Source organism: Halichoerus grypus, chromosome 12, assembly GCF_964656455.1.
Source record: "Halichoerus grypus chromosome 12, mHalGry1.hap1.1, whole genome shotgun sequence".
Classification (NCBI taxonomy): domain Eukaryota; kingdom Metazoa; phylum Chordata; class Mammalia; order Carnivora; family Phocidae; genus Halichoerus; species Halichoerus grypus.
This window is the reverse complement of record NC_135723.1, coordinates 87,316,709-87,328,710: the sequence shown is the minus strand read 5'-3', so window position 1 is coordinate 87,328,710 and position 12,002 is coordinate 87,316,709. Positions and strand designations below refer to the sequence as shown.

The window sequence follows — 12,002 nt, the reverse complement described above, 5'->3', positions numbered from 1 at the left end:
TCATTGGTTCATCCTATTCACACCCTTCAGTATTTAACAGTTGAGTATATTTAAAGCATGTTCTCACTGATATGTGTAATCAGAAGTAGAGATTTAATCAAGTGATATCATAATCACTGAAGTTAAATTTACTTGCTTCCCGCTTGCTTTGATTCGAATTAACTACTCATCTAAATTACATCAAGGCCCTCCCTGATTCCAAGCATGTCCAGGCGCCACATGCAGTGCTTGGGAATGGCTACAAGAAGCCACAAGGACAAATGCTTGACCTTGCTTCACAGCTGCTCTTAAATGACTTTTCTGTCCAATAAAATGACCAATCCCACAAAATCCTACATTTCAGAGACTTAGGAGAAGAGTAACTAATAGAAAAAGGAAAAAATGAAAGGAAATGCTACTTATTTGAAAAACACTCATATGCCTGACTCTAGCCACAGGTCTAAAAAAAAAAACATGAGAAGTGTTTCATTTATTTGTCTTTTCACAGACACTGCATTTGTACTACAAAACTAATCTTGGGGGGCGCCTGGGTGGCTCAGTTGGTTAAGCGACTGCCTTCGGCTCAGGTCATGATCCTGGAGTCCCGGGATCGAGTCCCGCATCGGGCTCCCTGCTCAGCAGGGGGTCTGCTTCTCCCTCTTCCCTCTCGTGCTCTCTGTCTCTCATTCTCTCTCTCTCAAATAAATAAATAAAATCTTTAAAAAAAATAAATAAAAAAAAAAAAAAAAAAAACTAATCTTGGGGACTGAGCCTTTAGACTTCCTCATAGACAGAACCACTTTCTAAGAATACCCTATTATATCAGTATGCCCTCATTCCAAGTTCTGGACTCAGAGTTTCAAAAATATTCTCAAAAGTTTTTTTTTTTTTTTGACTTTTAAAGCAGTAATTCAATCATTTCTACAAACCTACCAGCCAAAAAAAAAGTTTTAGGAAATGAGGCAAATACCAACCTTGAAAAAAAACCCATGACTATAAAGTAAATGATTCAGTGTTAGAATTATTCAGCAAGCATTCAGCTAACACTGACAATCAATTACATGGCAGATACATAGGAGGCAGAAATGAAAGGGGCATACAGCCCATTATAATACAGTTCAGTAAGTGTTACATCTGTTTAAAAGTGGTGTGGCCACTCCTTCAGATTCCAGATGTATCAAAGACATAAATATTAAAAATGGGACTATATAAATACAAGAAAAAAGTTGAGAAATTTTATTTATAGTCTAAGAGTAAGGAAGACCTAAGTTTGACACAAAACTCAGAAGCTATGAAAGAAAGCTTGATAATATAGCCTCATAAAAACAAAAACTGTAATATATAATAATAATGCCTACATGGCCAGACATCTTAACAAAGTCTCCCATCCAAGTACTAACCAAGCCCAACCCTGCTTACTAGCTTCTAGGATCAGATGAGATCGAGCGCGTTCAGGGTGGTATGACCATAGACCATAAACAAAGTCAAAAGAGAAAAAGTGAGGGGAAATTATAAAATAAATCCCAAAGAACTAATTTTCTTAATAGATAAAGAGTTCCTACAAATCAATAAAAAAAAAAAACCATACCAGAAAAGTAGATAGTTAACTGAAAAGGAAATAAACATTATCTGAACCCTGTATTATTAAAAATTTCAAATTTTAAAAAGGAAAAAGAATAGCATAATAAACTAATATACTTATTGAAAAGTTCTTTGATTAATGCCTTTCTTCCTCTCTGGACTTTAAACTCTCTAAGGACAGGGACTATGCCTTATTTCTTTGGCGTTTCAGCCCAGTGTCTGGTCCATGGTAGATATTCAACGTATCTGGGAATTCATTCTTTCACTCAACAAATATTGGGTCAGGTGGGCCCTGTGCTACATTCTGGAGATAGGGTGCTGAGCAAGGCAAACTCATTCACTTTCAAGGCTTCCATTCTAAGAGCAGTTAGAAGATAACCAAACACACACATATATCATAGAAAGTAATCTAATGGTCAAGACCCTGTTGGTCTCCAAACAGGTATTAATTACATTTTTCCACACTGTTACCCCCATTAGGCATTTTCATTTTCAATGATTTCTTCTATTAAAATAACTTTGGTATTTGAATTCTTAAATAATGAATTTATTTTTCACTAGAACTTAGTAACAGTTACAAAATAGAAAGGGAGGAAAAATCTACATTATCCAAACACAACTACTTTTGGCATTAAAGCATATTTCTTTCTTGTGTTTTCCACAAATCTTTAATATCCCAGTGGGCACAGAACATGTAATGTTCTCTGCCTTTTAGATCAGACACTTAATCTTCCGTCATTCCTAACCAAGATGAAGAAACATGGCAAAATGATCTCTTTCCAAAAGGAAAACGGGTTTCCATAGCAGCCATGGTTTCAACTCATTCAATCCCTTCTGCCCTCTTCAAGACCAGCATTTTTACCAAAGCTGAGCAGCCCTCCAGCACCTCCCCCTTGCAATGATTTGCTGCCTCTACATTTAAAGGGGCCCATTTTCAAATAGATGGAAGAGGTGCCTCCCACCTGCCAATCACTGTATTTTCTCATGTCTTTCTCTCCTCCATATTCTTGATACTGCACCTGGAGAGGATTTTATTTCTCTTACCTCTTCCTCGTGCTTTTCCTATTTGTTAATTATTAAAGAACTTCTTCCAGCTTCTTGGAACAAAAATTGCTATGAAGTGCTTATGAGCTAGATTTTGGGAAAGAAGCAGTCATTAGGCAGCAGGAGATGAAGAAATTGGTAAAGAGCTGCCCAGACTGCGGACCACATGAGCCATCTGAAACTGAAAAACACTGCCTGTCTTCCTGAGGAAATTATGGGTAGCAGGAGGTTCTGGGAGATTAGTAAAGCACATGTTGCTCTAAAGTTTATCCTGAGCTGGCAACAGTATTTGAATATTTTTCTTTAATAGTAAGCAGAGGTTTATAGACACTTCATAGATTATAAATGAAAAGAAAGACTATCTCTCCTATAGACAACAGATAGTTGGGAGCCGGGGGAGTGGGGGGGTGATGTCAAAATAAGTGGGTCACCAAAGTGATTTTTAAAAACTGGCTGTGGGAGTATTCTGGCTCTGCAGGAAGTGAAGCATGACAATTTACTAGCCTGCTTCCTTCTTTTCTAGCAAAATAGCACACCACATTAATTCTCTTTACATAAAGACAAATGAAAACAGTCTTGCAATGCATCACAACCAGAATATATTTAATAAGATGATGTTGAACAATGAAACTTTTAAGGAAAGTTACAGTACTGTTATCTTGCCTCAGAGTAGCATTTATATGCTAATGATTTAGAAGAGGTTATTTCACTGGGGGGTGAGGGAAAGAATGTGCATATTGGGGAAAAAAAGGATTTATGGTTCTTTTTGCCTACACTACAACTTTAAGAAAAACAGATTCTTGTATTTCAGCATAAGATTCCTTGAGTGGTAAATAATATGAAGTATTATGACTTGACTTCTTTCTAAAATAAATGCCACTAACACATCCCAGTACAGTTTGATGAACACAAAATACCATGCAAGCTTCAAGGGATAATCTGACAATATCCCTTCTAAAATCTTCAGCCTCTAGAAGCAACAATGCCAATCACTTTTGAATGACATTTCCAAGGTCATTAATTTGTGAGTTTTAAGGCATTTGAAAGCACAGTGCCACCACAGACTAGCTCAAAATTATCAGTCATTTGGAATCCCAGCCCAAGACTTTAATCTTTGATCTTCAAGAAGAGTGGTTCACCCCAAATATTTGCTTTCTCTGGACTACTTTATCTGTTAATAGTTTGGGCCCAATTTTTCAGATTTGTACATTTTATAAAATGGGATCATGTTATACACATGAAACCAAGAGAAGCAGCATGTTCACTTGCCAGTGTCCAATATATCCTTCCTACAAAAGCTCTAAATACTGACAACAACAAAAAAAACTTAAAGAGTGGGGGAAAAACCCTTCTGCTAACTCATTCCTCACAGAGAAACATTTATTATTTCCTGGGGCAGTATGCTGAATTTCTGCTTCTACAGCTGTAATTTCCAGTTGTGAATTCTGGAAGGGGCTTAGGGAACAGAAGAGGAAGGAGTCAAAATCCTATGAAAGACACATTGCTTTTAAGGGTACTGTAATGAGATTTGCAGAAAAGTTATTGATCCGTGCCCTTTAGTTTTATTTCCAATATACACTATAGTCACGTTATTTCCCTATGAAAGTTCAGTGTATTCATCTAGGGACTTGCAGCACAGGGCAAATAGCAAGCCAGAATTCTGGAGTGTTCATTACTAAGGAGGCAAAAGGTCTTCACGGAAATCCAGGCACCAGGCAAAGAAAGAAGAAAAGCAAAGTTCAATTTAGAACCATTCCCCAGCCTCTCTGGATCACAATGTGAGTGATCAAAGAACATGGAAGTTCAGGAAGGAAGCAAGAATAAATAAACACGTGTGTTCATATATACGTAGGCATGTAATAGTTCTTACTGGCGCTACTCTACTAAACTCTAATCATGACCTCACCTAGTGCAAGCAATCCTCTAAGATAGGATTATTTTCTTCAGATTATAGAGCTGGCATTCAAAATCAGGTCTGCTTGACTCCAAAACCCATCAAAACATGTGCTTTGAAATGATCTATGGCAGGAAATGGGTGGAAGATGGTTTCTTCACCAGCTGCATTTTTTTTTTAAACACTATTTGTTTGAGAGAAAGAGAGAGACCTAGAGAGAGTAAGGGGAAGGGCAGAGGAAGAGACCCTTCAGGCAGACTCCCCGTTGAGTGCAGAGGCCGACACAGGTCTCGATTCCATCACCCATGAAATCATGACCTGAGTCAAAACCAAGAGCCAGACACTCAACCGACTGAGCCACCCAGGTGCCCCATACCAACTGCACTTTTGAAGGAAGTTTTCAAGGGAATTAATTTTTGAAGAGTTTTAAAGTATAATCAAAATCAATGTTATTTAGATATATCAAAGAATATAGAAAATACAAATAGAACACATTAATTTTTCCAAAGTATATAAAGTCTGAGGAATTCTAAGTAAGCTATTCTTTCTCCTTAAATTTATTTGCTTTAAAAAAAAAAAAAAAACAACTTTTAAGTCCTACGTACAAACAGTAGAATTCCCTTAACAACAGGTCCACAATATTATGATCCCTTCTACACACTGTCTGGCATCTCCCAGGAACTTAGATTATTTGAGCAACTGAGAAGACCTGCTCCACTTTGCCCTCTGTTCTCACATGAAATTGCAGTTTCCACTGGTTTCTTTCCCCACACCCCACTGTGACAAATCCCTGGTAAACATGGAGGGTTGGGGGGGGGGGCGGAACAGCAGAGAAGGGGGTGGGGAGAGAACAGAGACCTGTGTAGAGTATATCTTGGATTTTCTAGAAAAGCCTCAATTTCAAGTATCTTATCCCATGGTCAAGTGATATTAGTCTATTATGCCCGGAACTCTGGTTTGGCAGACATGATCTCTCAGTGTATGAGTCAAGACAGAGTCAGGACTGTAGTACAATTTCAGTTTCCCCTTATAAAACAAGAATTATGAAATCCAAATCCTATTAGCTATTTTAAATAGATACAGGAATTCCTGAAACCTATTTGCCTTATTGGCAAATATCACCACACATTAAAGAAGAAAGCATAGGACAGAGGAAAGACCATAGAGATGCATTCAACTCCAAGGCCAGCCACTTTTTCTGTGACCTTGAACTAATTACTAGTTTCTGAGCCCCAGTTTCCCTAATTGTAAAATGTAGATTCTAATAAGTAGCTCATAAAGTGGTGGTGAGAATTAAATGAGATACTATACATAAATGCCTTGAATATGCTTAGTACTTAATATTCAATAACTACATTTTTTTTCATTTGAGTATGAATAATATGCTTGAAAACTTCTCAACTATATCAAAAACCAGCTGCATTATGTCTATTCAGCTATTTTCAGCAATCTGAGTTCATATGGGCTCTAGTAGCCCAAGTTCAAGAAATAACATCAACAGAAGTTGTTCACCTATCCCCCATCCTAGAAAACGTAGAATTCTCAAAACAACAAACTGCATGCCCGTTTACCTTGGTTGGTTCTCCACAGTGAGGTTCTCTCCCCTCTGATAGCCACTGTCTGCCACCTGGGTTGTAGACCTCTTCACAATTTGCTGTAGCTCCTGCTCCAAGCGTTCTTTGATCGCCTTAACGGTCTCTGGAATCTTCTTCAGTTTGGCCAGTCCCTTGATGAGGATGCCCATAAAAAGGGTGCTGTTCTCCTCTGGATCCGATTCCAAATCCTCCTTGATATCCTGCAGGTTAATCTCCCTTACTGTAAAAAAAAAAAGAAAAAAAAAGAAAAGAAAAAGGTTCCATTACAAGATTCAAAAACAGAATGGGTTGAATAAATGAGATCATAGCTTTGATAACTCCCTTAAAGGAATTAGAGAAGATTTTTCAATTAAATTTGATTAAATTATATTTACATAGTGACTAAGAATCACAAAGTAACAGTTATATTCCTCAAATCATATCCATCAGTTAAAATAAGAGGTGGAAGCCATTAAAAACAAGCAAATCACAGAAAGTTTTCCACAGACAGCCACTTCTACAATGAGCCAGTCAGTTCATGACATTTATTAAGCATTCGCTGTTGATAAAATGCCATACTTGGGTGCTGCAGGAGAATTCTAAAGAGCCAGACCACAGTCACAAAACTCTTATTTAATAGTTAGAAAAGATAAGTAACTTGATAAAAAGAGATAAGTTAAACAAGGTAAATTAGTTAAAACAAACGACAAGCGATGAAGAAAAATGAAGAACAGTATGTGCAACGTGAGACAAGACTCTGAGGAAAAGAATAATGAAGACTTTTCATAAATACAAAAGAACCACCTTCTACTTTTCTTTAAACACAGGTCTACCATAACACACACTACTGAAAATAGGTCTTGCTAATCCATGTTAGTTTTCTGAGAAGTAATTTTATATGTCAAAAGTCTCTGTACATCTATAGCCTACAGCTTTCATCACAACCACCTGATTTTGGAAGAAGACAGCCTAGCACAGTGGTTCTTATCTCCCACTGAGGAGCTGGGGAAAGGCAGGGATGAGGATCTGAGACCTCTGTTATCTACTGAAAACCATAGGCCTTCCCTTCAAACTAATGCACATACACACAAATACGTGCCCCAAAATACCCAAAAATAACTATCTCATTTTAAAAATGGTTGGCGTAAGATAGAATAAAGCAAAAGTGAGTAAAAGCCAGAAGAATGACGAAATTCCTAGGATCTTCTTTGCAACATGGAAGACATTTGATGACGTGGTATTCCATTTAAAAAAGTTTAATACTAGTAAAGTGAGAGTAGAACCAAGGTGGTTTAAGCCTCTGAAGATGACAACTTTGATGGCCAAAAAAAAAAAAAAAAAAAAACCATGCCACTGAATTGTACAATTAAAATGGTTAAGATGGTAAATTTTTCATTATGTATATTTTATCATAATAAAAAATGTTAAAATAATAAAAAAAAATCAAAAACAAAAGGCACTGATATTTCCAAATGTGACATTCCAAGAATAGACATTTTAGTTACTGGTTTTATTTTATTAAGAACTAGACCCCTCAGGCCATAGAATTCCTCCATCCCGCAAAACAAATCCCAAATCCCAGCAACAAGAAGAGAGAAATACTTAGCAGCCAACGAGCCATCTAAATTCAGCATGTTAGGGGGTTGGGGGGGGGGGGGAAGCAATGAAGCACAACTATAAGCAGAGCTTCAGGCAGGGAAAAAAGTAATAGAAATTTCGCTGAGAGAAAATGATCTTCACAAAAGAGCACATGTGAGTCACAAACAGACACAAGCAAAGGGCCACCTGTGTGTCGCAAGCATCTACCGCGAGAGTGATTGGTGAGGAGATAAACATAGTGAAATCCATGAGCCCCTAGACGGTGTGGCGTATAGCTACTTATATGGGCACTAATATGATAGAGAGCCTATTAAAAAATAACAAATAAGCAAGGTATGAATAATAAAATGCCACAGCCCCAAATGGCACATTTGTTTAGAACCTTATCTTTCTGTTTGTCGCCTGAAATCTCCTAGAGCATAAACACTGAACAGATCCAATATTAATTAATTTATATTATCTATTTCACTTACATCAGCTGAAAATTAAAAGGCAATTTAAAAGGATAATATAATCAACCATGAAGACTAGTCCAATAATTTCAAAAACCTGTAAGGTCAGATAGAACTATTGGTGCTTTATGGAAAAAGTCTTGTACAAAAATAATGTAGCTGAAATTCAGTAAGGGCCTCACACCACAATTAGAACAAAATGTACATACTTCCAAACAACTAAACACCAAATCATTCCCTTGTATCTATAATGATATAGTACTTACCGCGCAGGTTTTAGAACACTTTATAATTAGAAATACTGTACTCTCTCACCCAGTTCTCCCTTATCTTTTTGCTCTGAAGATACTTATCAAGTGAGGATTTCTTGAACCTGGTTTTGAAGACCCTCACTGGCAGGACAGTGCTAAATATTAAGATTTTCATGTTCTTCCCCATTATTACTACTAAGATCCTATTGGCCCCAATTGTTCCTTATTACATGCATAGACAGGGAAGGAAGGAGGAAGATACGGATGTGTAGGTATACATGCCTAAATGGATATAAATCGTGTCTATGGTTTGAGGCTAAGCATAGATTCGTGAAGGTTTAACTAAGACACTTTGGGACTCATGAAATGATTAACTAGATGGTATCTCCAGTCCCTTCAAGCTCCACAATTCCATGATTATATCAACTTAGAGTAAATCTATACATCTCTGGCTCCATGGCCTATAGCTAATTATGTGCACCTAGATTATAGATAGCCCATTTAAAAAAAATAACAGATAAAGCGAAAAACCCATTTAAGCAGGTAAGTGTTCTATAAAAGAAAACTACCTTTTGTTTCCCAGTGAGTACAGGAAGCAACGTAGACCAGTCTATAACTGCTTTCTTTTCTTGGTACGTTTGGTAAGAAAATATTAGTAACACACACCATGGCTATATACACACGTCATCAAATCTGCACAAGAACCCTGGTGATACACTTTAACTTTGTAATGAATAAGCTTCATTATTTAACTTAACATTTATGCATGTTAAATTGTAAGAGATAACGGTAGCATTTACCATAGAAACTCCTGGTAAATGTCATGCTTTATACTATGCACGGTAACTAAAGTATGTAAATATGATATATCTGATTTCGACCTGCATACATAACTTCATTTACATGTTGTATTCAAGAACAATATGTCTATATAACAGGAGAACTGTGTCACTATTGAACAGTATTCAATATAAAAGGAGACTTCAAAAAAAATCACCAGGCCTAATTAACCCAATAAAGTACCAAGAGAATTACATACCTACAATGCTGCCCCCACAGACGGGAATCTGGCCTCAGAAGAGTGACAATACTCTCAAATAGAAAATAAGAAAGTGACCACTTAACAATAATTCTGGTCAAAATGGCACTATAAATTCATAGTTGAGGTAGCCAATCCCAAAACACAGTTATACACAAAATAGAAACTAAGAAGTTATGAAGAAACAGTCTGGTTCAAAATTGAGAGTAACACCTCTGTGGACAAGAAATAGAAAAAAAGGAGTGGAGCCAGAGGATGTGTCCAACGACCTGTGTGTGGAGAAGCAGGCCAAGGCGGGCAAGGTCTAGCCCATGGGGTGTTACAGAGACTTCACATGCAACCACTGGCCAGATGAGCTGACAAATCCCCCACCAAGGGCTACAAGCACAGGACCAAATCAAGCTCTAGACCTACGTATGCTTCTGGCCTCATCAAATCCTTATCTTCCATTCATGTCTCAGTGGAGATACCTGGTCAACTATTTATCTTAAATACCATTCGTTTTACCAATGAAAAATTACCTCTAACATCTTTTATTCTAATTAATGCACCCACTGGTACAGATTGAGAGAGCAGTCTCTGATGCACTGGTTGCCCCTGGAGTATAGAATCTTGATTAGGGTCTTTCAAATGTTAACTAACTACCCCTGAAGTGTGGATTCCTGATTAAGGTACTTCAAAAATGTTAACTAAGCACCCCTAAGGTGCAGATTAAATTACTTTAAAGGAAACTACAGACAATATAACACCCTACTCCTGAAAGGAGGCTGCCAAAAGCTATTGCCAACTCTGCTACTAGGGGCTCTCATTTACATGAAGCTAGGGGTTTTTACAGTCTCAGCACAGGAATAGTTACAACTCGGAGGTGGACATTGAAAGCACAATGAATGTGCGCTGGTCCGCCCATAAGTGAAAGTGGGCTAAGGGGGAAATGATGGTATGTTTCAGGGAAAGGTAGAGTGGAGGGTAGACTATTAAAACAAAAAACAGGGTAGACTATAAAAACAAAAATGACACCTGTTCAGTTTCCCTTGAAACAGCACTTAACGTACGTACATTATCTCTTTTAGAGCAAGGAGGATGCATCTTTGAAAGTCAAGAAGTAGCCACCAGTGGAGAAGTGGCTACTAACAATTTTAAGAGGGCAACAGGATAAGAGAAGACACAAGGAACAGATGAACAAATTGATAGTTTATATTAATATTCAATAATACGTGTTAGGCTTTGTAAGTTCAAGCGCCTAAAGAGATAGCACGATGTAGTTAAAAGAGCAAGAAAAAAAAGAAAAAAAGAGCAAGAGCTGGGCATCATAGGACTTGAGATCTGATTACCAACTCTACCACATGCTAACTGGGTAAATCTCTCTCAAGTCATTAAATCTTGCTGGGCCTCAATTTTTCCATCTGTAAAATGGAAATAAAATATTATCTACACAACTGTGTATATTAAATGAGGTAATAAGACATCAAAACACAAAAAGAAACCCCCAAGAAAGTAAACAAATGTACTTTTAAAACTTCTAGCTTTAGGAACTCCTGGATTGCTAGAGACAACGGTAGTTACTTAGGTCCCCATTTCTCCTTATTTCCTCCAAAAACAAACTAGAAAAACCAGAAGAACAAACAAAACTCATACAAATCATACCCTCAGGATAACCCGGAAGACAGAAATAGCCCAAAATTCACAACAACTGTCAATAAAAGTAAGAAAAAAAAAACACCCAATCCCAGCAATGGATCTCCCAGGCTCCTGCCTGACCCCTGCTCTGCCACAAGGCTTTGTTGCAAGCAAAAGCAGGCTGTTGAAGAATTATGAAGAGACAAGGGGGTTAGTGATGATCCTAAGATTGATCTACAACTATCTTCTAAAAAAGACTATGTCCACCCTAAGTTTCAAAATACTCAAAAAGTATCCAAGAGATGAGAGCATGGACTAGAGGGAAGAGAGTTTAAAAGCAGACAATTTGCAGGAGCAGTATTTGAGACCTCCAGCTTCTTTGGGAGAAATAAGACAAAAGGAAGAGAGAAATGCCCTTTGGCTACTGAATAGTGAAGGGAGAAAGAAGCATAAAGGGAAAATTCAGAATCCCACAACAGAGTCAAAATTCTGAGAACAACTTTCTCCTACCGTCAAAACAATAATCCACTCAAGTATTTGGATTTTGCTATGCTGACAGAAGAGGGAGCCAATGAGCTAGGAATTCTATAAAACACCCCAAACCCATAAAAAGAAAACAGAAAAACATGAACAAATTCGTATGAAGGTATATGGGGGGGGCGGGGGGGAGTGTCAAAAAATCTAACACACATTAACAGAGGAAAATTCCCTGCAACAAAACTACCATGAAGCACAAGAAAATTAGCTGACAACACTCCAAATGGAAGAAATATATTCAAACAAGAACTTGGGGATACAAAGTCACCTTGAGTCAGAATCCCAAAACTAAGAACAGACATGGACAAATAAAAGAAAGGTGAGAAGAAAATGGACTAAACTGAGAAGAGATCATGGAAAAAACGGCTATCATTTCAGACAGGAAGAATAAATTATAAAATACCCAAGAGAAAACAGACTCAAATGAATAAAGGG

The 12,002-nt window shown here is 37.4% G+C and overlaps 1 protein-coding gene across 3 annotated transcripts in view; it reads right to left on the bottom strand.

The window, feature by feature from the left end:
* EXOC4 (exocyst complex component 4) overlaps positions 1-12,002 on the bottom strand; it is a 729,394-nt gene that overhangs the window by 650,769 nt on the left and 66,623 nt on the right. For all 3 annotated transcript variants that reach the window (XM_036091687.2, XM_078059577.1, XM_078059578.1), the window contains exon 6: positions 6,070-6,313. In XM_036091687.2, coding sequence (XP_035947580.2) covers positions 6,070-6,313 — 244 coding nt within the window. The remainder of the gene's footprint in view (positions 1-6,069; positions 6,314-12,002) is intronic.